We start from the raw sequence: 27,167 nt of genomic DNA, 5'->3' as shown, positions 1-27,167 counted from the left end.
GTGCTATGGCAGGGGTGGATGCCTGATTGGAGAAATTCAAACATGGAGTTGCAGGAAAATTGGGAACGAATTTGTGAGGCAACAACATGCTCAAGGACTTTGAATATACAGGTGTGTTCCTGGAGAAACAAGAATAGATATTGGGAAAAGTTGGAAAACTTGGGATAAAGGCACATTGCTTGGAGAGAGTACAAGAAACTTCAGGCTGCCTTTAGCTCTGCCTCCAATACCTACCCTGGGGGTGCTTGATGCTGAGCTAGAAAGCATTCTATTCACCAGCTCCTCAGCCGCTCACCTTGGTGAATATTAAATTTCACCAAAAAAACAGAAGATGAATTGCCAAAAGTACAAACTATGAAGAATTCTTGCTAATCTTAGGGGTTAATTTTGTTTTCAGCACCTCTGTATCTTTCTTTCCATGTCTTCTTTAGAGATAAATCTCGGCCTTCTCCGAACTTTGTTTGTTCCTTCGGAAAGTTTGTCTTTCTGAATCATTTCTGAGAGAAGGAAAACATTAGTACTTCAAATATAGCCAACTAATAAACAAACAAACAAATAATTCAAGGTCTAGGTTTGAAACTTTCAAAGAGTGTGTCCCCAGACAATTTCGGAACTCCTCGTCTATCTGCCATATAGTCAGCATCACCCCATCATAAATTCATTAAGTATTTTTGCACCTGTGGGTGGGGATTCTGAAGTGCAGCAGCTTTTAAATGGCTGCTGCACCAAACAGGAGGAGCAACCAGTTTTGGTGAAAGCTAACTCGTTGAAAATAATGGCTGGAGGAGCTGCAAGAACTGCTGCTTCACTGTAGAGAGCTGGGGATTGTGCTTGAGGAGGTGACACTGAGCAAGCAAATGGCCATTTTGGGGGCTGAGGGAAACCTTTCTAATAGAGTACTGGCATGGAAGGAAGCCTGCACATAAGACACTGATCTTCTCCATAACAGACAGCCTAACACAACTGTACTCATTGGTGTCACCCATTATTGTGGAGCACAGCTCTTCCCACAACAAATACCTTCAGGACATATGGCAATTGGAGCAAGGGATTCTGTTTGCACCTGGAACTGGGGAGTAATCTGAGGTTCTCATATCAGGCAAACACCGGAAAGAAAATTAAAGGCCCTTTTATCATGCAGCTCTCTAACTTGGATTACAGGCGAGTGATGGTCAAACACTTGTTCCTCTTTCAATATTTGCTGAGCTCCATTAAATAATTTTTCTCATCCATGGATATGCGAAAGAACCAACATTCCTAATTCTTTATTTGCCTTTTATGATCTGAAAATAAAATCAATGAAAAATCTGCTGACCCTTTTGAGTAGAATTTTTGGATAGGGCTAGATTCGGGCTGTGGAAAAAGAGCATTCAATGGCCTGAAGATTGCAGCTGAGCTAGTTCGACACGTTTGCATCATGATGCTTGCATTATGCTGGGAGCATGCAGCAGTGCATGATTTGCTTGACCTGTTCAGCGAGTTGCAGGAGGAGCAGTTGTTCAGACAGGCGATAATAACATTCACAAATAAAGTCTCTCTACCACTGTCAGCAGTTTAGAAGACAGTTTGTTTAAGTGTGTCATTAACAGCTTGAGAATTACGCATCAGGAGTTTATGGCATTGCATCAAGGTAAAAGCATTTAGGTCAACAGCAGTATCCTGCTGAAGCAAGGCAAGAAGATCACCCCAACCAGCAAGACCATCAGTTAATGTACATTTGGATTTCCCCTCCACCCAGCGCAATGAAATTCCAGGAACTGAAGTGGGGAGGGAGTGGGGACTGATTTGAAGCATCCGGGAAATTTGGAAACGCGGGTAACGTGGAGGTCCTGCTGAATTTTATGGCAGGACCTCATTTAAACCTTTTGTCCCCATTTCCTGGCCAGGAGCCAGCCAGATTGAGAGGCTGGATGGCTGACGAATGTGAAGGCCTGTGGCACAAGGCCACAGTCAGGGTGCGGAAAGGAGGGTGGGAGAGATCGCGGGTCGGGCTTCGGACTAGGTGGGGTTTCAGATCGCAGGGAGGGAAGATTAGCTTGAGGGGTGGGGGGGGGAGGTTAGCTTGAGGGGTGTGAGGGGGGAAGGTTAGCTTGAGGGGTGTGGGGGGGGGGCAAGGTTAGCTTGAGGGGTATGGGGGGGAGATTAGCTTGAGGGGTGTGGGGGAGGTTAGCTTGAGGGGTGGGAGGGAGGTTAGCTTGAGGGGTTGGAGGTAGGTTAGCTTGAAGGGTGGGTGGGGGGGAGAGGTTAGCTTGAGGAGTGGGTGGGGTGGGTGAGGTTAGCTTGAGGGGTGGGTGGGGGGGGGGGAGGTTAGCTTGAGGAGTGGGTGGGGGGGGAGGTTAGCTTGAGTGGTGGGTGGGGGTGGGGGAGGTTAGCTTGAGGGATGCTTCTCCTAGCCCACAAGCTGTGCTAGAATGATGCTTACCTGCTGAATCCAGCCGTTCACCCCTCCCTCCAGCTGCCATTCCCAGCCCCTGGGAATCAAGGCCCGCAGCAATGACAATGCTCTCGACAGCTGAGTCTGTAATTTATTTTGATGAGGCGGTGTGAAGATATGACCTGTAACCACCAGCATACCTTACCACCAGGGGTGCACTTGCAAGAGACAGGTATATAAGGACAGGTCTCAGGCAAGTGCAGCATTCCAGAGCTGTGAAATAAAGGTGCAGGTCCAGAGTGACCTTGACTTCACTACATGCCTCGTGTGAATCTGTACTGAGGGGACAGGACTTTACAAGCATGTTAGTTGCCTGCCCCCAACCGACCTCCGTTCACACTGGGAGTTGGAGGCGGGTTGGGGTCGGGTTTCACATTTTTGACATTTTAACTGCTTCCACCCACCCCCCCCACCCCCCTCACAATCAGGGGGTGGGGGTTAAAATCCCCCCATTGCATGACAGAATATGCACAGCCCCCAATTTATTCTTTTGCAGACACCATGAAATTAAAATGCACAGTGGCTTTACATGATATTTTTCTGTATGTAAAGTTATGAAAATATAACACAGATGACATTGTTACATGAACTGACTGTACCTTTAAAGCTTAGTCTTTCACTGAATTCTCCAATAGACACTTCATCACTGCTACTGGCCAAGTAGACATTCTCCAAGTCTGCAGATGCAACATGCACTTGATCCTGTTAAATATGCCAACCTGATGATTAGACTTTCTGTTCATGATGTCTTTATTTTTCCGCAAAGATTACTAACACGCCAGTTACTCCTTTTTCCCTTAAGATGGTACAGAAATGAGCAAACATGGTAACTCTGGTGTCTAAAATTTACGTTATGAGAAAAAGTTAAGGAAGTTATGTGTGATTTCTTTGGAGAACATGATCTGATGATGTTTTCAAGTATATGAAAGGATTGACGAGGATGATCCAAGAAAATTGTACACTGTGCTAAAGGATTCAAATATCAGTAGGAGCAAGTTAAACAGCAGGATGTTGAGAATAAGAAGGGAATCCTTTTTGCACATAGGGTAATAGACAATGACACAAGTTAGTGGCAGAAATCATTGAAGCAGACAGTGTAAATGGGTTCAAGAAACAATTAGATACATCTCTGGAGAAAGTACAAATTGAGGGATATGGTGAGAAGCTTAGAATTGAGATCTATGAAGAAGGCAAGGACTTGTTGGGCCTAATGAGCTTTTCTTGTTCCTGAAAATGGCAATGTTCTCATCCTCTGAAAAGGCTGAGCCCTGGCAACTCAGGCTTCTCTCTATACACTGCCAGTCAATGTTTGCCAATATTTATATATATATGTTAAGGTAAGGTGTCATCATCCCTCAGCCAAGTTTCCATTAGGGCCATGATGTCGATGCAATCATCAATGATAAACTCATGGATGGCAAGGGCCTTGTCCGCAAGTGAACGGACATTCTGCAAGGAGATTCAGAGAGCATCTGTGATGCACAGGATCAGCGCTTGGAGGGATGAGTTTGACGAGGAGGAGATTGGCAAGGTTAGCCTCCCTGGGCAAGCTGGGCTGGAAGGTCGGTGAGACAGTAGGATGGGACAGTTGGGGTTGCTCTTCGTGAGGAGACAGCGATGAGTCTCCTCTGATCATCAAGGATCAACAAGGATCATCAGCAGCTCAGGGCTTTCAAAGGAGCGTACCACTTCAAGGAGAGCGACGGCTGTGAAGGTGGCGACTGGATTGGACGTCACCAAGGTCCAGGTTGCTGATTGGAGCGTGGGCAGGTACAGCAGGAATGGCGAGGTTGGGGTGCAGGAGTAGGGAGTGATCATGGTGCAACATGATTGGGGCCCAGGAGAGGCGTGAGTTTGGGGCCTAGAAGAGGCAAGAGCCCAGGGGCAGCACGGACCAGCCCACACTGCGATATGTGTGTGCACTGGTCCACGCAGCAGAGCTGGTCTCCAGTCGTCTTGGTTCATTCTTGCCACAGGACCAAGACCTAGCTCTGTCAAGCCCATGTGGTGGGTATGCAGCAGCCACCACACATTAAAGAAATCCATGCACAGGCATCTTCCATCCTTAAGTATGTAGTTCTGGACCTGGAATATTAGGTCCTTCATTGAAACACCTGCGAACTCATCCTTTTTTGGCGTGGAAGCAAGTCATCCTCGATACGAGGGACCGCCTATGATGATGATATATATTAAGGACAATGGTGGACACAGCACTGATCCTTGGGATATAATTATACATGGATGATTTGACTTCAGACATAGATAGCACAGTATTGAAATTTTTTGATGGCACAGAAGTAGGAATTTGCAAAACAAAAATGAAAGGGACTGAAAAAGGCTCCAGGAGGATGTAGACAGGATAGTAGAATGGACAGACAATTTCATGCAGTAAAGTGTGAGGTCATGCATTTTGGAATGTAAAACAAGGAATGGGAGTATGATTACAATCAAAAGATGCTGAAGAGTGTGAAGGAACAGAGAGACCTAAGGATGCAAAAACATAGTCCCTTGAGCTGGGTGACATCAACCCTTATGTGGAAGATGACAGTGTGTCTGTGAAGGATGTCTCCAAGAGACAGTATAAAATGAGGATGAGAAGGGGGACAAGAACAAAACAAATGGTTAGAATAATGGTACAGTTTTGGGTGCAATATTATAGAAAGGGCATTAAAGCCGTAGAGAGTGTTTGCTGTAGATACCAGGGATGAGAACCTATAGTTTTGAGAAGAGACTTGAGATGCTGATGATAAACATTTGAAGCAGAGAAATATATAGGGCTATAGGGAGAGGCCAGAGCAGTGGGATTATTTTCCAATTGCTCTAACAAACAGCTGACACAGCCCCAATGATTCAAATGGCCTCCTTCTGTGCGGTAAACAACTTTGACTCCATAAGTAGTAATACATCATCATCATAGGCAGTCCCTCGGAATCGAGGAAGACTTGCTTCCACTCTAAAAATGAGTCCTTAGGTGGCTGAACAGTCCAATATGAGAACCACAGTCCCTGTCACAGGTGGGACAGATAGTCGTTGAGGGAGAGGGTGGATGGGACAGGTTTGCCGCATGCTCTTTCTGCTGCCTGCACTTGATTTCTGCATGCTCTCGGCGATGAGACTCGAGGTGCTCAGCGCCCTCCCGGATGCACTTCCTCCACTTAGGGTGGTCTTTGGCCAGGGACTCCCAGGTGTCAATAGGGATGTTGCACTTTATCAGGGAGGCTTTGAGGGTGGCCTTGTAACGTTTCCTCTGCCCACCTTTGGCTCATTTGCCATGAAGGAGTTCCAAATAGAGCGCTTGCTTTGGGAGTCTCGTGTCTGGCATGCAGACAATGTGGCCTGCCCAGCAGAGCTGATCAAATGTGGTCAGTGCTTCAATGCTGGGGATGTTGGCCTGGTTGAGGATGCTAATGTTGGTGCGTCTGTCCTCCCAGGAGATTTATAGGATCTTGTGGAGACATCGTTGGTGATATTTCTCCAGCGACTTGAGGTGTCTACTGTACATGGTCAATGTCTCTGAGCCATACAGGAGAGCAGATATTACTACAGCCCTGTAGACCATGAGCTTGGTGGCAGATTTGATGGCCTGGTCTTCGAACACTCTTTTCCTTCGGTGGCCGAAGGCTGCATTGGCACACTGGAGGCGGTGTTGAATCTCATCGTCAATGTCTGCTCTTGTTGATAAGAGAATCCCAAGGTATGGGAAATGGTCCATGTTGTCCAGGGTCGCGCCGTGAATCTTGATGACTGGGGGGCAGTGCTGTGCAGCGAGGACAGGCTGGTGGAGGACCTTTGTCTTACGGATGTTTAGCATAAGGCCCATGCTTTCGTACACGTCAGTGAAGATGTTGACTATGATTTGGAGTTCAGCCTCTGTACGTGTGCAGATGCAGGCTTCATCCGCGGACTGCAGCTCAACGACAGAGGTTGGGGTGGTCTTGGACCTGGCCTGGAGATGGCGAAGGTTGAACAGGTTCTCACTGATTCTGTAGTTTAGTTCCACTCCAGCAGGGAGCTTGTTGACAGTGAGATGGAGCATGGCAGTGAGGAAGATTGAGAAGAGGGTTGGGGCAATGACGCAGCCCTGTTTGACCCCAATTGGGTCTGTAATGGATCCGCTAATAAGGATCACGGTCTGCATGTCGTCGTGGAGCAGGCGGAGGATGTTGACGAACTTTTGGGGCATCCGAAACGGAGGTGGACGCTCCATATACCCTCGCAGTTGACAGTGTCAAAGGCCTTTGTAAGGTCGAAGACGACCATGTATAAGGGCTGGTGCTGTTCCCTGCATTTTTCCTGCAGCTGTTGCGCTGCAAAAGTCATATCCGTTGTGCCCCGTAGGGGCCGAAATCTGCACTGTGACTCCGTGAGGAGCTCCTCGGCCACAGGGAGAAGACGTTTGAGGAGGACTTTAGTGACGACTTTCCCAGTGGCTGATAGCAGGGAGATTCCTCTGTTGTTGCTGCAGTCGGATGTCCCCTTTTTTAAAGATGGTCACTGCATCTCTGAGATCTCCCAGTATGCTCTCCTCCCTCCAGATAAGAGAGATGAGGTCATGTATCTGTGCCAACAGCATCTCTCCGCCATACTTTAGCGCCTCAGCAGGGATTCCATCCGTTCCCGTAGTCTTGTTGTTCTTAAGCTGTCTTACTAATGTAGTAATACATTCCCTTGCCCTCCCCAGTGACATGCACTAACTGATAAATACACAGGGCTATTGTTTTTGCATTAATTATGGAAAAAGTGAAAAAGTTATACAAAGAAAAGGAAATCTATATTATCCATCGTTTCTCACTTCATTATTGAAAGCAAATGCAACAAGGTTTCAAATTGCGTCGGATATTTTCTGAAAGATTAACCATTTTAAACAATATTTCTTCTCTCCCTCTCCGGTTTTCTTCCCTCCTCACCTGAAGCAGCTTACTCTCGATAAAATATCAGTATTATGCCTGGGCGCCAACTTGAAAATCTGCCCCAAAGTTACAACTTTCACTGACTCGGCTGTTGACGCATTGCACAGAATTCCTGGAATTGTTCTGTGCTGGACAAGATCCAAGGAAGGAAAATGAACAAGAAACTTACTTGAGTTCCATATTCAGTCCATTTTCCAACAGCATTCTCCATGTACCACAGCCATTCAGTAGTCAGGATATAGTGTGGGGGTTTTGTAACCGAGGATGCAGTAGACAGGCGCCTCACCGGATGAGACTCACACATCATCGTCTCAAAGTTAATGGGAGTAGGTTCCAAGCTGTTAAAATAATTTGGAGAAGAGAACTTGAAGAGAGACATGATCTGGGTATTAAGCACAAAAGTGAATGGAACTGGTTTAAAACTAATAATCCTCAAATGAGACTGGAAATCGGGATGTATTTTTCCTGACAGAGTAATGGATCTGTGGAACTGAGTCCCAGCAATGTACTTAAATATCTTTTTTAAATAAATATCTTTTTTTTTGAGAGGATTGGTAGGTGCAGGGATAAATACAGATGGAGATTGTGAAATATTCCATGTTTATGATTGCTGTGTTCCTAATGTAGGGAAATGATGTTTGTGGAGGGCAGCAGGCCTGAGGATGAATTGTAAAGATGGCTAAGGTTTCTGTAGATTTCTTAAATTACTTTTAGAGTTCAGTGAGTATTTATATAGAACTTTTAGGAGTTTAAATTTGTGGGGTAGAGTCTATGGGGCCCATTTTCACCACCTCACCGCCCACTGCCACCCGCTGCCATCCACTCCTGCCGACATTCCTCTTGCAGATCCGCCCAGTGCCACTTTCAGGATGGCCCGGAGCGGACGGAAGGGGAGATTCACCGGGAACCGCCTGCTGACGTCAGCGGATGGCCGAGTGGCACAACTGAGCTCCCGCCCACCGAGTTCCCAGGGTCATTAAAAGTTGACATGTTTTGGGTGGGTTGATGTTCGAAAACTGTTTCCTGATGGAAACATTAGTTTGGTAATTGCAATGTCCTTTTGTTCTTAGTTTTTCGCATACAGGCTGGATTGGGCCTCTTTGCGATGTATATGCTGAAATGGTTTTCCAGTTTCAAGTTGATGGTTAGCTATCTCTGGGTCATGTTGTAATGTTAATGTCTCTTGTGGAGAAGGATTCTTGAATACCCATTTCTCTAGACAGGTTAGTTTAGTCCTCACACCCAGGTAGTCTCGCTGATCAGGTTATCTCTTGTTAGTTCTTTAGGCCCGCCCACAGCCTTGAATTTTTCTTATAAAAGTTCAAAATTCTATAAAAGTTCGTAGTTTCTTCCATAAGCACTTTAGTGTTCCAGACTTTTCGGTAGATAGTCCCAAATTTAATTTCCTTTTGAATGAGCCCAAACACATTGGGGTGGGGGTGGGGGGGTGCTCTTGTGAATTTTGTACCCTTTCAGTTGAGAATAAATAAAATATTATAAAAACAATGGGAAAGATTTTCAACTTGTTGCCCAGATGTAACACTGGCATTGCAGATCGGCTGCCTATTGTGGAAACCACTCGATTTTCTTTTGAAAAGTGGAGGCTGATCCATAATGTCAGTTTTATGCTCGAGCAACAAGTTGAGAATTTAACCCAATATTGCCTAGTAATAAATATCAACTGGGAGAAAAGCAATACAGGATCCCATTTCCCATCTAGGCCAAATAGCTTAAATGAGATGTTCCCGATTGAAATGATGAAATCCGTAGTTAACCCTTTGTTGTATGGTCCATTTGAGACATGTTGGGATTGGTTGTCTTACAGAGCTGTATGACAAGAGAGCTAGTAGATTGAGGATTACATAGGAAGATAGGATTAGGTGTAGGCCATTCAGTTCCTCACATTTGCTCAAGTAATTTTCAGGACAATTTGGATAAGGATTTGGAATTATCCTTAAACTTAAGAGGGTTGATCTTGAGATTAAACTGGTTCATGGGGTACAGGAATGCATCAAAGAATGCCACTACATGCAAATCTGGAATGCAGTGATTTACTGTGCTCTGTACTCTCAATAATTCTATTTTTAACACCACCAGCATTGGGGATATGATTTATTGTTATTATAAAATTCATTATATCAGAAAGTTACCTGGTGATATTGTTTGGGTCACAGAAAGCCATTTCAATCTCTTCCATGTTTGGGAAATCCTGCCATGTTCCCTTGCATATCTGCCACCTGTAGGGAAGGCTGAAGTGAACCCGGAGGCACATATCTGCACAAAGCAATAATATGAAAGTAGTTATTAACCCTTCGGCTGGGTTGATTCAGGAAAATTCCTATTTTCCTGAGTGAATTGTTTTTTATAAGTTTTGATGAAATGCAAATGTTAGAGTATTACAGTAATAAAGGAACCAAAAGTCACTGTGGCAAAAAAGTCAGCTTTGTCTGTATTACACTATTGATTTTAAATCTGTACTACTATTGGCTTCAATGGAAATTAACATTTCTATGGATTTCAATGGAAATCCCACAAACAGCAATGAGATAATGACCAGATAATCTGTTTTAATGCTATTGGTTAAGGGATAAATATTAGCCAGCACACTGGAAAGAACCTCCCTCCTCTTCTTTGAAGAGTGCCATCAGATATTTTACAGCCATCTGAGAGGGCAGACGGGGCCTCGGTTTGACATCTCATATGAATGACGGCACCTCTGACAATGCAGGTACCCTCTCAGTACTGCACTGGGATGTCGTCCTAGATAACATGTTCAAATCTCTGGAGTGGAACTCACCAACTTCAGAGTGCGATCAGTGAACCACGGCTAATGCAGACATAGTGATGTAAGCAAAGGCCCTGAAACCATACAAGAAATGACAGGATGCTACAATGGGGTTCATCATCATCATAGGCAGTCCCTCGGAATCGAGGAAAACTTGCTTCCACTCCCAAAGTGAGTTCTTTGGTGGCTGAGCAGTCCAATACGAGAGCCGCAGACCCTGTTACAGGCGGGACAGACATTCGTCGAGGGAAGGGGTGGGTGGGGCTGGTTTGCCGCGCATTCCTTCCGTTGTCTGCACTTGACCTCTTGAAATACGATTGGACTGAATGGCTTTCCTGAAACATAATTATCCTGTGATCTTGTGATTAGTGTGTGAGCTAAAAACAAAAGTAGTTAGCTCAGAGAGACTGGAATTAGTCCAAAGGGTAAACCACCCAAATAGGTTCCAGATTTTTACATACCTGCTGTCAGCTTGAGTTACCTCAAAACACAATGAACTGAATAACACCTAATAATGTTTTATTTCCTTATCAAAGAACAAGTATATTTCTGGGTTGATGAAATCTGAATTAACATATAAGTCAGATATTAAATTTGTAATGCACAGATTTGACATCGGCTTATGCAGGAGTGAGATTGCACCTGCAGCATACTTGGTTATTGAATAATCAGTTCATCTCGATCCACAGAGCAACTTAACAGCCAAACTCAATTGACATTTAAATATTGTATCCAACACACATACCTAGATCAATATTTTATGACAGCCGTTGGGCCCTAATGTTCTTCTGACATTTCCTCCACTGACGGAGACATCAGTCTTCAACCTATTTTATTTTATGTGTATTGCTTTATGCTGTGTTCAGATTACAGAATTGTTTGAACAAGTTTTATATTATAGGCTGAGGCTGTCAGATCTGTGGAAACTGTCTCATTCACATTGCAGTCCAGGTTCCACAGCACCAGCACAATAGACAAGCAACTACACTTCACTGAGTTTTTGAAAATTTCAATTATTTTATTTTTGGTTGATCTTTCCTAATGGGTGGAAAATGTAAAAAGAGGGAATCAGATATGTCATTCACTTCCCTCTATGTCTGGACTAGATCAGAAGAGATACACTGGACCTCCAGAGGCAACACTTCTATTTGACATCAGTGTGTTGCTAGCTTCAGAGGAAATCACTCTCTTGGTTGATCTTGGCGCTTCCATGGAAGCAGTACCACCTCAGTTACCTTGTAACATGGCCTTGTTAGTTGGAGCTGCTATCTGTGACAGAACTATAAGGCAAATGGAGCATGAGTGAAAAGCAAATGGGTACAAAAGTGCCATGACTGTGTAATTCAAACCTAGTGTAAGAAAAAAAATCATTAAAACTGCTTAGCAGACTATTGTCATCTGTGACAGAACTCGAGTGCTTTTATAGATACCTTTGAAACTGCAGTTTTTTCTGATGAAGTACAGACAGATCTCCTCAGTGCCCGCATTTCTCTGGGTGTTTGTGAAATAAGATGGAGAAGTAGCATTCATTCCTGCAAAAACACAGCAAAGAATTGTAACCCCTGGTACTTCCTGTTACAGAGGTAACCATTTGGATATGGAAAAGTTTGTTGAACTGATTTGCACCTGCAAAGGTCAAAGGGCCTGACAAGCCACGGGTTACTTGAGTTGCAAATGATGAAATGATAGTTAGAGGTGTTTGAAAATAGATGAGCCTCACATACAGGAGGGCTCCAGATCGAATCCCTGGCCTGTGCTGAATTAGCTACTTACCTACATTACAACAGCAGTACTCAGTATCAAAACTCATACCAATACTTGCCAATTAGGTGAGGTGGCAAAGAATAGGAGGGTGCAGGTAGGGAAAGGAGGGGAAATAAATGATAAGATTACTATTATTTTTTTAAAAACAAGCCAAAAAATATTTTCTCATGAACACAGTAACTTAGGATACTGGGTAATATAATGAACTAGACATTGTCCTTCAGCTCCAGGACCTAAGTTTGAATCCAGTCTAGGCCGGTGGGATGAATGTTTCCTCCGTGAGTTATCTGCAAGGGTCTTCTGTGATTATGTAGTCTCAATCCAGTTCCAAGTTGGCATGAACTATGAAACAAAATTTCCTTAATTTGATATTAATTGAGGCAACCTCTCTTAGACAGACCGCTGGATGATTGGTGTGGAACATGTAGAAATGTCGCACTGGTGCACTCGAGGTGCTTTAATAATGTAGGGACATTTTTGGGACAAGGTAATCTATCAATATAATAATTACCCAGTGCCTGATTGAATCCCAGCGCCAGCAACAAACTGCAGCCCTGCAAGCAATGAACAGAGACAAAGGCATGAGGGTTGAACTTGGAACCTTCTTGGGCTGTAAAACTCAATGCCACACTGTATTCAGTTATCAGGAAGAACTCCTGCATCAATGTTTATAATGCCTTTAGTGACCATGTGCTTTACTGCTGCTCACTCAGCATCAAGTATAGACTGGTTCAGGGATCATAGAGTTGTATGAAAGAATTTACCGACTATGTTTGGGTGAGACATTAGCACAGTGAGAGGGAAATTACTGCATTCAATTGGTTGCGCTTGAATAATCTGTTTATATAAATCTGGCATCTTGATCAATTTGTGCTAAAACCTGAATATGGTTAAATGTGTCAATCTGCGCCTGTCACGTCAACTCTTTCATTTTTCTTTTCCCTTTCTTTCACAGCTCTTTCGCTTAATCTCTCTTTCTGAATTAATGATTCTCCCGTATCACTGAGTTACTGATCTTGGTTGACCAACAGCACTGTAAAGCAGCACCACATTGAGATCAAGGGCTGGATATTCGGTTGTCCAACGCTTCAGTTAGTGGCCAAAGTGGGTGTTAATGCGAGCGTTAGAGTTTAGCGACCGGGCGCGCAGCTTTTAGTGCCCCGACGGGAAATTCATTAGAGGCTCGTCAGGGGTGCAAACCGCTAGCGCCTGGCTGCTGGCAATCACTCCGATCATGACTTCATCCTGATGCAATGCGCACGCTTGCGCCCTGGTTGATAAATCCAGTATGTGTGCCTCATTGAGCGACCGTCAATAACAACGTCTGGCAAAGTAGTCGGTACAGGCTTGCAGAGTCGTTAACTTAAAGGGATGAGGAAGCTCTTCCCTCGGAGGTCAGTGCAACGTTTACACACAACACGGTGCGTGAGCCTTCGAGTTTGCAGCGGCAGACAGACATAACAGTACGGGTTGAAAACAAGTGATTTTGAAAACTTTAATGGGTGCATTACTATGCCGTGCCTTTAAGACTCGGCTTTTCCCAGGATCTGATTCAGAGTTCCGCACATGTGCAACGGGCCCGCAAAATGTACCGACCAAACATTCGTTATCGCGCCCCCCCAGCTCTGGTGTGCAATGGCTAATTTATCGCCCCTGTCAGCTCTTCGACCGATTCTGATGAATTTCTGGGTGGGAGGCACAAACTTTTTCAAGGCGCTAAAAGTACCGCTCCGCCTGGATTAACGCCGCAACAGAGGCGTGACCAAATTTCTCCCCCCCACCCCCAAGTGTTTCCTCAATACAGTTCAGGGGAATTGGAAAGAGAGTAACTTCAAGCTTTGTTATCGGTTTCCTGAACAGCCAGTTCTGAATGGCAGAGTCTGTGAGCAAGGGAACATCTATCCACACAACTGTAATAATTCATGCCTGGGAAAACCAGGAATACATCGGGACATAGGTATTGTGAGATGAAAAAAGACCAAGGTTCATCTAGCTCGCCTTAATTCATCCTGGTAGTCGCACAATACAATGCCAATGGAGATATCCTACATTCACCAGGCTATTCAACTACAAGGAACATTACAGTCAAGCTCAATCCTGTTCTCAATTGGCCTCCACACTTTCACACTCAGCAGGAGGGACTCCGAAGCCAATTGTAGCATCTCTATTGCCATCCTGTCTGAGATGAGTTAGCTCAGTATTGACTCAGGACTGAAACTGGTACCATAGAGGCCTGGAGTACTACTAGGAGCCATGGAGGTGTAACCCAATGTGAAAATATTAGAAATAAGCTGCGATCATATCCTCACCATCAGTGCTGGGCGCTTGTTTAATGTGGTTCCTGTTCTGATATATCAGCAGCAGATTGTGCACCACATTCTCGTCCAAACAAAGTTTCTTGAGAAGGGCACTGACGTCGTCGTCACGGAAACTGTGGGAACGTCGACACTCAGCCCTAAATCTACAGTTTCCTGAAATGAAGTACGAGCAAATATGGAGTTTATTGCAAATGTCTTTATGTGAACAGCTTCCAAATCGAAGATTCTCACTTCCCCTGTTGTAATGCAGGCAGACCTAGAAAAGGAGAGATTTCAAGTTCAAAGTTAAAAGTGAACTGAAGCAGAGGACAACATTGCGTGTCTTTTGAGGACTTTATCTTGCACTCCTCAATTGAAGGAAGTGACTGTTGTGAAATTAAAATGACTTACCGGTAAGTACAGGCTCGCTACACCTTGCAACATCAATTACTCCTCGATCAGGAATAACGTGGATTAGATGCTGGGTAGAGCTAGGGTAAACTGCACCCCTGTGCCTACTGTCTGCTTTGTTACTAACTCATACAGATGACAGAAGGCCCTAGATTTATTCCTTTGATTAGACTAGCTGAGCTGTTCTCAGCTAGAATGATGGTGAGACCACTACAATTGGCATCAGTTTTCCTGGGCTATGGAGGGTACATTCAGACAGGGTTCCTACTCCAGATTAATGACTCCTGCTGGAAAGTGCATGTGTGTGGATATCAAATGATGACTGGAATGGATATGATGCCCTTGTGGTTGAATAGCCTGCTAACAATTACAGTTTGGTCACTTAGAAAAAAAAGCCATTTGAGTGCTGCCAGAACCTCTGATATTGTACCCCATCATGAGCCTGCAGTGGAGATGGGCTGAAAATTAGTAGTGGGAATAATTTATATTACACACTGGAAGGTATACATTGTACTTATATTATACTATAAATCCCATAATATTTTAAAAAGTAATTTAAAGATTATTTTTTGCCATTGTACAAGTCTGCTATGTTCTTTCATAAATATTTTAAATAAATATTGCACTTTCTCAATAGAAATCTACTATTGGATTAGAAGGTAGATTGGTTTGTGATTAGGTATCACTGTCCATGTTCACAACTGCCATCTAACTTTTGGAACCGTTGTGTTGCATTCTTTTTTAAAAATGATTTTTTTCCCCTCTTCTCACCTTCTAAAGGAGTTGACTCTTCGGTGAGGCATCAGAGGCCATCCAATTCTGGAAAGTGGCCGCTAGTTATGTGGCGCCTTGACAATGAACGTTGACCACAGGGGCAACTTGGGCCAAGCTGTGTCCTCATTCAACATACGCACACATGCACTTTCAACTTGGGAGGAGGCGGGTGATGGGGGATGGAAATCAAACAAAGGCAAAAACCCAGCCAGCTTTTCCCCTCCCTTACACTGCTAATGCCAATTAATTCAGCACGTACCAGCAATGGAATCAGAGACCTCTCAGATCATTGTGGCTCAGCTATTCACTGGGCAAACTCACTGAACCACCAGCTGGGTTTCGGCTGCATATTCCAACTTTAAGCTTAGAATCGCTGATGTGTGTAAGTGGCTGCCACCTTATGCAGTGGGCCCTGGTTCAGCATTGGGAACTGGATCAATTCCTAATACCGCAAGCAGTAGATATGGAATCAGAGTAGGATTACAACCGGTTTTGTGAAGGGGCTGCTGGGAATTTCTAAAATGTAAACCAGACTTTTTCCAAATTTAAACCAGATAAGAGACAGAGTAGGTATGGGAAATGGGATGAAACATGACCTGAGTTCTGAGTGGTAACTTCATGAGACTGCTGCTGCCACGGATCCTCATTAGATGGGAGTGTGGTTCAGAGATGCAGCTATAACTATAGCCCTGCTCCTGCAACTTGTATTTTCATCAATAGTCAAATAAAAACTGAAAGCAGTAATTTCATAAAGCTCCACTGATGGCAGCATGTGCAGGCCGGAGGATTGAGGCTGTAGTGTTATAGCCCTAAACCACCCCCCCCTCCAAAAAAAAAGGGCACTTGAAAAGTGTTTGGAGTGTCCCCCCACTTTTAATCAGGGGCCACTTGACTTCATTGATTTTTGTTTTGCAACAAAAGAGTTGTAGTGTTACAGCGCGATCTCTGAGCTGTGCTGGCCTCTAGCACTACTCCATGCTGGCACAGGGCCTTGCTGCTGGCAAGTGAGCTCAGAGGATCGGGGCTATAATGGAGCTCTGACCCACAATCCCTTCTAGTGAGGCAACGGAGAGACCTCTTACAACTCAAATCATGTTTGATCCTGAGTCTCATACCTATTCTGAGTCCTGTCTGGATTTAGAAAAGGCACAACCCCATATTTGAGGGATAAAAAGATAAATGGCAGTCAGATAAGTTCTGACACATGAACTTGAGAATTCAGCAAAGTTTAACTTCAGTGATCCTGCCTAAGGTTGGAATGGTTACTGTAACTCTAGCCTGCATCATTATCTGCTTCATAAGTCCCTCCCTACACCCCTCTCGCTCACAAACATAAACATTTGCATGCAAAGAAATTAAACAAAATTTTATACAGTCAAACTTTGCACCTAGTTAATTATTATGATATTTTCATATCAGTATATTTAGTAAATGCAGGCTTTTTTTTTAACCAGTCATTGATTGCTCCATTGATCAAGGACAGGAAGTGTTGTAAAGAATTTAGAATACAGACCTCAGGAAGTAATGATAGGTCATTCTGAAGCAGGAGGAAGCGCAGCTCATTCACATTCAGTTCCTGGAGCTTGTTAACACGGATGATTTTCCAATTGTGAGAGTCATGGATGTCATGAGAATGTTTGCAAGTATTGCTGAAAGGTATAAGAAACAATGGCTTAGAAATTGGAAGTATTAGCATTGTGGTTAAGGCCCATTTTGGAAAATAAATGGCAGCTGCCTCACTTTCGCCCGCTGCCAATGGGTCCTGCGGTGGCCACCATTTTTGATTGGGTGGCAGTGCTGCCAATGCCCGTGCCCGCTGGGGATATATAGATTATGCAGATCATGACACCTGACACCCGATCTGCGATTTTCGCATTCGCCGCTCCACTTACCAGCCTGTGTTAATTGTAACCAGCTGACCAAGTGTTCACAAGCAGGAAGGAGCTTCCAGCAGCGTTATTTAAAGGGATCATCAGCAACAACATGCAGCTAACATGGTTTCTCAGTTTGATTGGCTCTGTGTAACTTTCTGCAACACTTACAGCTTTCTAAACGTGTGCCAAGTTCCTTAGGTAACAGTGAGTGTTGGGGCAAGTGGAGTACGCCTTCATTCTTATGTAAAGGCTTATGCTCATATTATTTGCTCAGAGTTATTGGGCTCTACTGGCAGTCCCCCTCAAGTATCTTTGGGAGAGGGAGCAGAGGCAGCAAAGAAGAGAAGATGTGCGCAGACGGAGGAGGAGAAGGGCCAGAGGGAGGAGGTGGAGGTGGGCCAGGAGGGGTCTCTAACCCTAACAGGAGACCTTACCCAGCTAGGGTCTTCACATAGTACGTTTCTTATATCAACTTAAGCGAGGAGTAGTGTATTAGGAGGCTCACTTCGCCAGGAAGGTAGTCACAGAACTCTGCCATCTCCTGGAACCAGACCCGCAGCCCAGAGCAGAGTGACGACGACTCTGCCAGGGGCTCTCAAGGTCACCGTGACCATCAATTTCTTCTCCAGCGGATCCTTCCAGTCTGCAGCAGGAAATATAGCTAACGTCTCCCAGTTCACCATCACTGAACAGAGAGAAGTAGGAAGAGCATGCCTGTCGCTTTTCCAGGATAGCAAGGCTTCCCCAAGGTACAGGGCACAATTGATTGCACCCATATGGCTTTGCAGGCACCGTATACCAATCCTGTGATCTTCCGTATCCGCAAAGGCTACCATTCACTTAATGTGCAGTTCGTGCGCGACCACGCCCATCACAGCCTGATGGTGAATGCTCGCTATCCTGGCAGCAGTCATGATGGCTTCATCCTGCATCAGTCCAGTGTGCCAGCAATCATCCAGCCACCACATGAAACCTGAGGGTAGCTGCACAGAGACAAGAGCTACCCGCTCTACACCTAGCTGATGACTCCCCTTCGCAACTCCACCACTCATGGCCAGCACTTGAGGTACTGTAAACTGCAAGAGCTGGGAAGTGGGATTAGGATAACTCTTTTTCGGCCAGTGCAGACACGATGGCCCGAATGGCCTCCTTCTGCGCTGTAAATTTTTATGATTCTACAACAACAACAACTTGTATTTATCTAGCGCCTTTAACATAGTAAAATGTCCCAAAGCACTTCACAGGAGAATTATAAGACAAAATAAGTAAATTTGTCACCGAGCCACATAAGAAGAAATTACGGTAGATGACCAAAAGCTTGTTCAAAGAGGTAGGTTTTAAGGACCGTCTTAAAGGAAGAAAGAGAGGTGGAGAGGTTTAGGGAGGGAGTTCGAGAGCTTGGGGCCTCGGCAGCTGAAGGCACGTCCACCAACAATTACTTAACCAGGAGCCAATGTAGGTCAGCGAGCACAGGGGTGATGGGTGAGCAGGACTTGGTGCGAGTTAGGACACGGGCTGCCGAGTTTTGGATAGAATGTAGGAGGCCAGCCAGGAGTGCGTTGAAGTAGTCAAGTCTAGAGGTAACAAAGGCATGGATGAGGATTTCAGCAGCAGATGAGTTGAGGCAGGGGCAGAGACAGGGAATGTTATGGCTATAATATAATGAGAACCATGCTGCCATCAGGAACATCATTGAGCAGATCATTGGGTTGCTGAAGTAACGGTTTTGATGCCTTGACCAATTGGGAGCAGGACTCACCGGAGCGGGTGTCCCATTTCATAGTGGTATGCTGCATCCTCCGCAACAAGGACATCATGAGGGTGCAGCCCTTTCTAACAGGGATTGCAAGACCAGCTCAGGAGGAGGATGAAGGAGAGGACGACAAGGAGGAAGAAGAGGAAGAGAAGGAGGACAAGGAGGAAGGGAGGAGGCAGGCAGCAATTCCCCTTTCCGAATGGGCTGTCCGTGAATGCCTCATTAGATTCCGAATCCAATGAATGAAACCCTTGATCCCTAATGCTCATCACATCCCCATTGATATGTCCTTACGATACAGTATAAATGCACACGAGGCCCATACTTGAGAGAAGGTCACTCTGTAACCAGTTACCTTTATTACCAAGACCTCAAGTGATGAAGGGCGGTGGAGCTTCCCCTTTTATACCTGAAAGTCCAGGTTAGGAATGTCTCCCACAAGTTCACCCCTTGTGATCAATGTTCTCAAGGTGGACAACTTAGGTCAGCTCATACATGGGTTACAATGATAGTTAAATACATGACATCAACTCTCCCCCAAAGTCTTATTGGGATCACAGGTTAAGTCTCTCTGGTGGTTTACGCTCCCTTGTAGAGCGCCTGAGTTGGGGCTCCGGTTGTTGGGCGCTGGCCTGAGTGTCTGCTGTTTGCAGTGCCTCAGGCCTGTCCAGACTGCCCACAGTGACTGGGCTCTCCTCCAATTGGTTCCGGTGTTCGGTCACCTGTGGTGGAGTAAACTCTATGTCGTGTTCTTCCTCTGCTTCTTCTACAGGGTTGCTGAACCTCCTTTTAGTTTGATCCACGTGTTTGCAGCAGATTTATCCATTAGTAAGTTTAACTACCAAAACCCTATTCCCCTCTTTGGCAATCACAGTGCCTGCAAGCCATTTGGGCCCTGCAGCGTAATTAAGGACAAAAACAAGGTCATTGACATCAATACATCGTGCCCTCACATTCCTGTCATTGTAGTCACATTGTGACTGACGCCTGCTCTCAACAATTTCTTTCATAGTAGGGTGTTTAAGGGATAACCTGGTTTTGAGCGTCCTTTTCATTAGCAGCTCTGCGGGTGGAACCCCTGTGAACGAGTGTGGTCGGGATCTATTGGCCAACAGGAGGCGTGATGAGTGGCTTTGTAGGGAACCCCCTTGGATTCTGAGCATCACCTGTTTGATTATCTGCACTGCTCGTTCCGCCTGGCCATTTGAGGCCGGCTTGAACGGTGCCGTTCTGACATGGTTGATTCCATTGCCTGCCATGAAGTCCTGGAATTCAGTGCTTGTGAAGCACGGGCCATCGTCGCTGACCAAGACATCCGGTAGACCATAGGCGGCGAACATAGACTTTCTACCGTGGCAGAGGATGTGCTTGAATTGGCACACTCAATCCATTTGGAGTAGGCGTCTACTGTAACCAAAAACATTTTTCCCATGAAAGGACCTGCGTAGTCCATAGAAACATAGAAACATAGAAACATAGAAAAATAGGTGCAGGAGTAGGCCATTCGGCCCTTCTAGCCTGCACTGCCATTCAATGAGTTCATGGCTGAACATTCAACTTCAGTACCCCATTCCTGCTTTCTCGCCATACCCCTTGATCCCCCTAGTAGTAAGGACCTCATCTAACTCCTTTTTGAATATATTTAGTGAATTGGCCTCAACAACTTTCTGTGGTAGAGAATTCCACAGGTTCACCACTCTCTGGGTGAAGAAGTTCCTCCGCATCTCGGTCCTAAATGGCTTACCCCTTATCCTTAGACTGTGACCTCTGGTTCTGGACTTCCCCAACATTGGGAACATTCTTCCTGCATCTAAACTGTCTAACCCCGTCAGAATTTTAAATGTTTCTATGAGGTCCCCTCTCATTCTTCTGAACTCCAGTGAATACAAGCCCAGTTGATCCAGTCTTTCTTGATAGGTCAGTCCCGCCATCCCGGGAATCAGTCTGGTGAACCTTCGCTGCACTCCCTCAATAGCAAGAATGTCCATCCTCAGGTTAGGAGACCAAAACTGTACACAATACTCCAGGTGTGGCCTCACCAATGCCCTGTACAACTGTAGCAACACCTCCCTGCCCCTGTACTCAAATCCCCTTGCTATGAAGGCCAACATGCCATTTGCTTTCTTAACCGCCTGCTGTACCTGCATGCCAACCTTCAATGACTGATGTACCATGACACCCAGGTCTCTTTGCACCTCCCCTTTTCCTAATCTGTCACCATTCAGATAATAGTCTGTCTCTCTGTTTTTACCACCAAAGTGGATAACCTCACATTTATCCACATTATACTTCATCTGCCATGCATTTGCCCACTCACCTAACCTATCCAAGTCGCTCTGCAGCCTCACAGCATCCTCCTCGCAGCTCACACTGCCACCCAACTTAGTGTCATCCGCAAATTTGGAGATACTACATTTAATCCCCTCATCTAAATCATTAATGTACAGTGTAAACAGCTGGGGCCCCAGCACAGAACCTTGCGGTACCCCACTAGTCACTGCCTGCCATTCTGAAAAGTACCCATTTACTCCTACTCTTTGCTTCCTGTCTGACAACCAGTTCTCAATTCATGTCAGTACACTCCCCCCAATCCCATGTGCTCTAACTTTGCACATCAATCTCTTGTGTGGGACCTTGTCGAACGCCTTCTGAAAGTCCAAATATACCACATCAACTGGTTCTCCCTTGTCCACTCTACTGGAAACATCCTCAAAAAATTCCAGAAGATTTGTCAAGCATGATTTCCCTTTCACAAATCCATGCTGACTTGGACCTATCATGTCACCTCTTTCCAAATGCACTGCTATGACATCCTTAATAATTGATTCCATCATTTTACCCACTACCGATGTCAGGCTGACCGGTCTATAATTCCCTGTTTTCTCTCTCCCTCCTTTTTTAAAAAGTGGGGTTACATTGGCTACCCTCCACTCCATAGGAACTGATCCAGAGTCAATGGAATGTTGGAAAATGACTGTCAACGCATCCGCTATTTCCAAGGCCACCTCCTTAAGTACTCTGGGATGCAGTCCATCAGGCCCTGGGGATTTATCGGCCTTCAATCCCATCAATTTCCCCAACACAATTTCCCGGCTAATAAGGATTTCCCTCAGTTCCTCCTCCTTACTAGACCCCCCGACCCCTTTTATAACCGGAAGGTTGTTCGTGTCCTCCTTCGTGAATACCGAACCAAAGTACTTGTTCAATTGGTCCGCTATTTCTTTGTTCCCCGTTATGACTTCCCCTGATTCTGACTGCAGGGGACCTACGTTTGTCTTTACTAACCTTTTTCTCTTTACATATCTATAGAAACTTTTGCAATCCGTCTTAATGTTCCCTGCAAGCTTCTTCTCATACTCCATTTTCCCTGCCCTAATCAAACCCTTTGTCCTCCTCTGCTGAGTTCTAAATTTCTCCCAGTCCCCAGGTTCGCTGCTATTTCTGGCCAATTTGTATGCCACTTCCTTGGCTTTAATACTATCCCTGATTTCCCTTGATAGCCACGGTTGAGCCACCTTCCCTTTTTTATTTTTATGCCAGACAGGAATGTACAATTGTTGTAGTTCATCCATGCGGTCTCTAAATGTCTGCCATTGCCCATCCACAGTCAACCCCTTAAGTATCATTCGCCAATCCATCCCAGCCAATTCACGCCTCATACCTTCAAAGTTAGCCTTCTTTAAGTTCTGGACCATGGTCTCTGAATTAACTGTTTCATTCTCCATCCCAATGCAGAATTCCACCATATTATGGTCACTCTTCCCCAAGGGGCCTCGCACAACGAGATTGCTAATTAATCCTCTCTCATTACATAACACCCAGTCTAAGATGGCCTCCCCCCTAGTTGGTTCCTCGACATATTGGTCTAAAAAACCATCCCTTATGCACTCCAGGAAATCCTCCTCTACCGTATTGCTTCCAGTTTGGTTAGCCCAATCTATGTGCATATTAAAGTCACCCATTATAACTGCTGCACCTTTATTGCACGCACCTCTAATTTCATGTTTGATGCCCTCCCCAACATCACTACTACTGTTTGGAGGTCTGTACACAACTCCCACTAAAGTTTTTTGCCCTTTGGTGTTCTGCAGCTCTACCCATATAGATTCCACATCATCCAAGCTAATGTCCTTCCTAACTATTGCCTTAATCTCCTCCTTAACCAGCAATGCTACCCCACCTCCTTTTCCTTTTATTCTATCCTTCCTGAATGTTGAATACCACATGGATGCGTGACCATGGCTTGGCCGTTCAGGACCAGGGGCGAAGGGGGGCTTCCCTGGGTGCATTGCCCAGCTGAGCACATGTGTTGCACCTGCGAACACAAAGTTCCAGGTCTGCATCTATCCCTGGCCACCAAATGTGTGATCTGGCAATTGCCTTCATCATGACAATGCCTGGGTGCTCATTGTGAAGTTCTCTGATAAACACCTCTCTGCCCTTCTGGGGCATGACTACTCGGTTTCCCCACAGTAGGCAATCTGCCTGAATCGAGAGTTCATCCTTGCGCCTAAGAAACGGTTTAAATTCCTCAGGGCATGTCCCGTATGTGGCGGCCCAGTCCCCATTCAGGACACATTTCTTAACTAAAGACAGTAGCGGGTCTTTATTTGTCCAGACTTTAATCCATGACCATCTCAGCATCATGCTCAGTTGCCCCCTGTGGTGGCTAGTGGGAGCTTGCTGAGTGCATCGGCGCAGTTTTCAGTGCCCAGTCTGTGCCGAATTGTGTAGTCATAGGCAGCTAATGTAAGTGCCCACCTTTGTATGCGGGCCGCTGCATTCGCATTTATGGCCTTGTTGTCGGCCAAAAGGGACGTTAGGGGTTTGTGATCTGTCTCCAGCTCAAATTTCCTGCCAAACAGGTACTGGTGCATTTTTTTTTACTGCATATACACATGCTAGCGCTTCATTTTCTACCATCCCATAGCCTCTTTGTGCCTGGGACAGACTTCTGGAGGCATAATCTACTGGCTGTAACTGACCATTGGCATTGACATGCTGCAACACACTCCCGACCCCATAGGATGACGCATCGCACGTTCAAATAAGTTTCTTACACGGGTCATATAATGTTAACAGTTTGTTGGAGCATAACAAATTGCGTGCTCTATCAAAAGCCCTTTCCTGGCTGTCCCCCCAGACCCAATTGTGACCTTTGCATAGGAGCACGTGTAGTGGCTCTAACAGCGTGCTCAATATGGGAAGACAGTTACCAAAATAGTTCAGGAGCCCCAGGAACGAACGCAACTCTGTCGTGTTACGGGGTCTGGGTGCTCTCTGGATCGCTTCCGTTTTGGACACAGTAGGTCTGCTGCTACCCTCATCCCCAGGAATTCTACCTCTGGAGTTAAGAAGACGCACTTCGCCTTTTTCAGTCGCAGCCCTACCCGGTCCAGTCTGTGTAGCACCTCCTCCAGGTTGTGGAGGTGTTCTTCAGTATCGCGACCCGTGATGAGGATCTCATCTTGAAAAACCACCGTTCTTGGAATCGACTTGAGGAGGCTTTCCATATTTCGCTGAAAGATCGCGGCGGCCGAACGAATCCCGAATAGACATCTGTTATACTCAAACAACCCCTTGTGTGTCGTGATGGTGGTCAGCTTCTTCGACTCACTCGCCAGCTCCTGGGTCATGTAAGCTGAGGTCAGGTCCAATTTTGAAAAAAGTTTGCCACCAGATAGCGTCGCAAAGAGGTCTACTGCTCTCGGTAGCGGGTACTGGTCTTGGAGCGACACCTGATTGATGGTGGCCTTGTAATCGCCACATATCCTGACCGACCTATCCGCCTTGAGCACCGGCACTGAATTTGACTGGCGAGATGATGCCTTCCCTCAGCAGGCGGTCCAATTTGCATTCTATCTTTTCCAGCATCACGTACGACACTGCTCTGGCCTTGTGGTGTACTGGCCTGACGTCCGGGTTTATGTGAATCACTACCTTGACCCCCATGAAAGTGCCGATGCCAGGTTGAAATAATGAGTCAAATTTGTCCAGGACCTGTGAGCATGATATTTGCTCCACAGAAGAAATTGCATTGACATCACCCCATTTCCAGTTCATGACAGCAAGCCAACTCCTCTCCAGTAGTGCGGGACCGCCCCCAGGGACAATCCAGAGTGGCAACCTGTTCTCCAAATCTTTGAGTCACGACTACCATGGCGCTGCCTAGCACCGGAATGATCTCCTTTGTATATGTCCGTAGCTGTGCATCAATCGGCAATAATTTTGGCCTCCTGGCCTTGGACACCCACAACCTTTTGAACTGTTTGATACTCATCAGGGACTGGCTGGCCCCCGTGTCTAGCTTCATTAATACTGGGATGCCATTGAGGAGCACTTTCATCATTATCGGTAGCGTCCTGGTATATGAACTGTATATGTGCTCCACATGAACTCGCTGAACTTCAGCTTCCAGCGATTTCCCCCAGTATTCATTTGGCCTCGTAGGGCTTACATCGGGCCCGTCCTCCTCATACATCAACCTGGTTGGAGGCTTAGAAACATAGAAACATAGAAAATAGGTGCAGGAGTAGGTCATTCGGCCCTTTGAGCCTGCACCACCATTCAATAAGATCATGGCTGATCATTCCTTCAGTACCCCTTTCCTGCTTTCTCTCCATACCCCTTGATCCCCTTAACCGTAAGGGCCATATCTAACTCCCTCTTGAATATATCCAATGAACTGGCATCAACAACTCTCTGCAGCAGGGAATTCCACAGGTTAACAACTCTCTGAGTGAAAAAGTTTCTCCTCATCTCAGTCCTAAATGGCATTGCCCCTTATCCTAAGACTGTGTCCCCTGGTTCTGGACTTCCCCAACATCGGGAACATTCTTCCCGCATCTAGCCTGTCCATTCCAGTCAGAATCTTATACATTTCTATGAGATCCCCTCTCATCCTTCTAAACTCCAGTGAATTAAGGCCCAGTTGATCCAGTCTCTTCTCATATGTCATTTCAGCCATCCCTGGCATCAGTCTGCACATACGCACCAAGTGACCGCTGACGTTGCAGTTTCTGCAGGTATATTGCTGATACCTGCAAGCTTTGGCTGGGTGTTTGCCTCCACACCTCCAGCATGAGCTGGAGGCGCTGTTGTTGGAAACAAAAGGTCCATTACCAGTTGATCGTCTCTGACTGTCTCTGTAACTGTCCTTAAGCGCACCATTAACAGGTGTTGATAGCCCCATTACTGGCAGCATTGTCCATTGTGATGGCATGAATTGCCGTTCAGCTAGCCATTGTCCCTGTTGAATTTCCCCTTTGGGTTCGACTACAGCTGCTGCATGTCCGATTGCCCTTGTCTGCCTAGAGAACTGTGTGCCGCATTAACAATGTCGACTCCCTGGTCGTTTGCCGCATTTGAGCCAAGATTATTGTCATACATCATTCTGATCTCTTCCTCCCCTGAGATAAATGTCTGGGCTATAAGAGCCACCGCTTCCAAGGTCAAGTCTTTGGTCTCAATCAGTTTCCTGAAAACCCCAGCGTGCCCGATGCCCTCAATAAAAAAGACTCGCAGCATCTCCGCTCTGCATGCCTCTGGGAACTTACATAGGTTCACCAGTCGCCGGAGATCTGCCACAAAGTCTGGAATGCTTTGCCCTTCTCGCTGCCGGTGCGTGTAAAACTGGTGTCTCGCCATGTGCATGCTGCTCGCCGGTTTAAGGTGTTCCCCGATCAACTTACTGAGCTCTTCAAACATCTTGTCCGCCAGCTTCTCTGGCGCTAGAAGGTCCTTCATCAGGGAGTACGTTCTGGATCCATAAACCGTCAGGAGATGAGCCCTGCGTTTGTCGGCCGAATCCTGACCCAACTATTGCTTAGTGACAAACTTTGCTGTAGTCTCTCAATAAAGTCATCCCAATCATCACCAACACAGTACCTCTCTTCTGTGCTGCTAGTGGCCATGCTCGCGTGGTTTAAATCCCAGTTTCTCATCGCCAATGATATGTCCTTACTATACAGTATAAATGCATACGAGGCCCATACTTGAGAGAAGGTCACTCTGTGACCAGTTACCTTTATGACCAAGATCTCAAGTGATGCAGGTGGGTGGAGCTTCCCCTTTTATACCTGAAAATCCAGGTTAGGAGTGTCTCCCACAAGTTCACCCCCTAGTGGTCAATGTTCTCAAGGTGTAAAACTTAGGTCAGCTTA

General features: G+C 45.8%; 1 protein-coding gene across 1 annotated transcript in view; it reads right to left on the bottom strand.

Moving 5' to 3' along the window:
- Positions 1-27,167, bottom strand: part of LOC139281478 (protein mono-ADP-ribosyltransferase PARP12-like) — a 75,258-nt gene that overhangs the window by 13,283 nt on the left and 34,808 nt on the right. The window contains exons 2-8 of the mRNA XM_070901649.1: positions 16,889-17,024; positions 14,203-14,467; positions 11,560-11,661; positions 9,495-9,618; positions 7,514-7,682; positions 3,034-3,136; positions 401-497 (exon numbers count right to left, since the gene is read on the bottom strand). Of these exons, the coding sequence (XP_070757750.1) occupies positions 401-497; positions 3,034-3,136; positions 7,514-7,682; positions 9,495-9,618; positions 11,560-11,661; positions 14,203-14,467; positions 16,889-17,024 (996 nt within the window). The remainder of the gene's footprint in view (positions 1-400; positions 498-3,033; positions 3,137-7,513; positions 7,683-9,494; positions 9,619-11,559; positions 11,662-14,202; positions 14,468-16,888; positions 17,025-27,167) is intronic.

Source organism: Pristiophorus japonicus, chromosome 15, assembly GCF_044704955.1.
Source record: "Pristiophorus japonicus isolate sPriJap1 chromosome 15, sPriJap1.hap1, whole genome shotgun sequence".
Lineage (NCBI taxonomy): Eukaryota > Metazoa > Chordata > Chondrichthyes > Pristiophoridae > Pristiophorus > Pristiophorus japonicus.
Note: the sequence above shows the minus strand (reverse complement) of the source record. Positions and strands in the feature narration are given on the sequence as shown.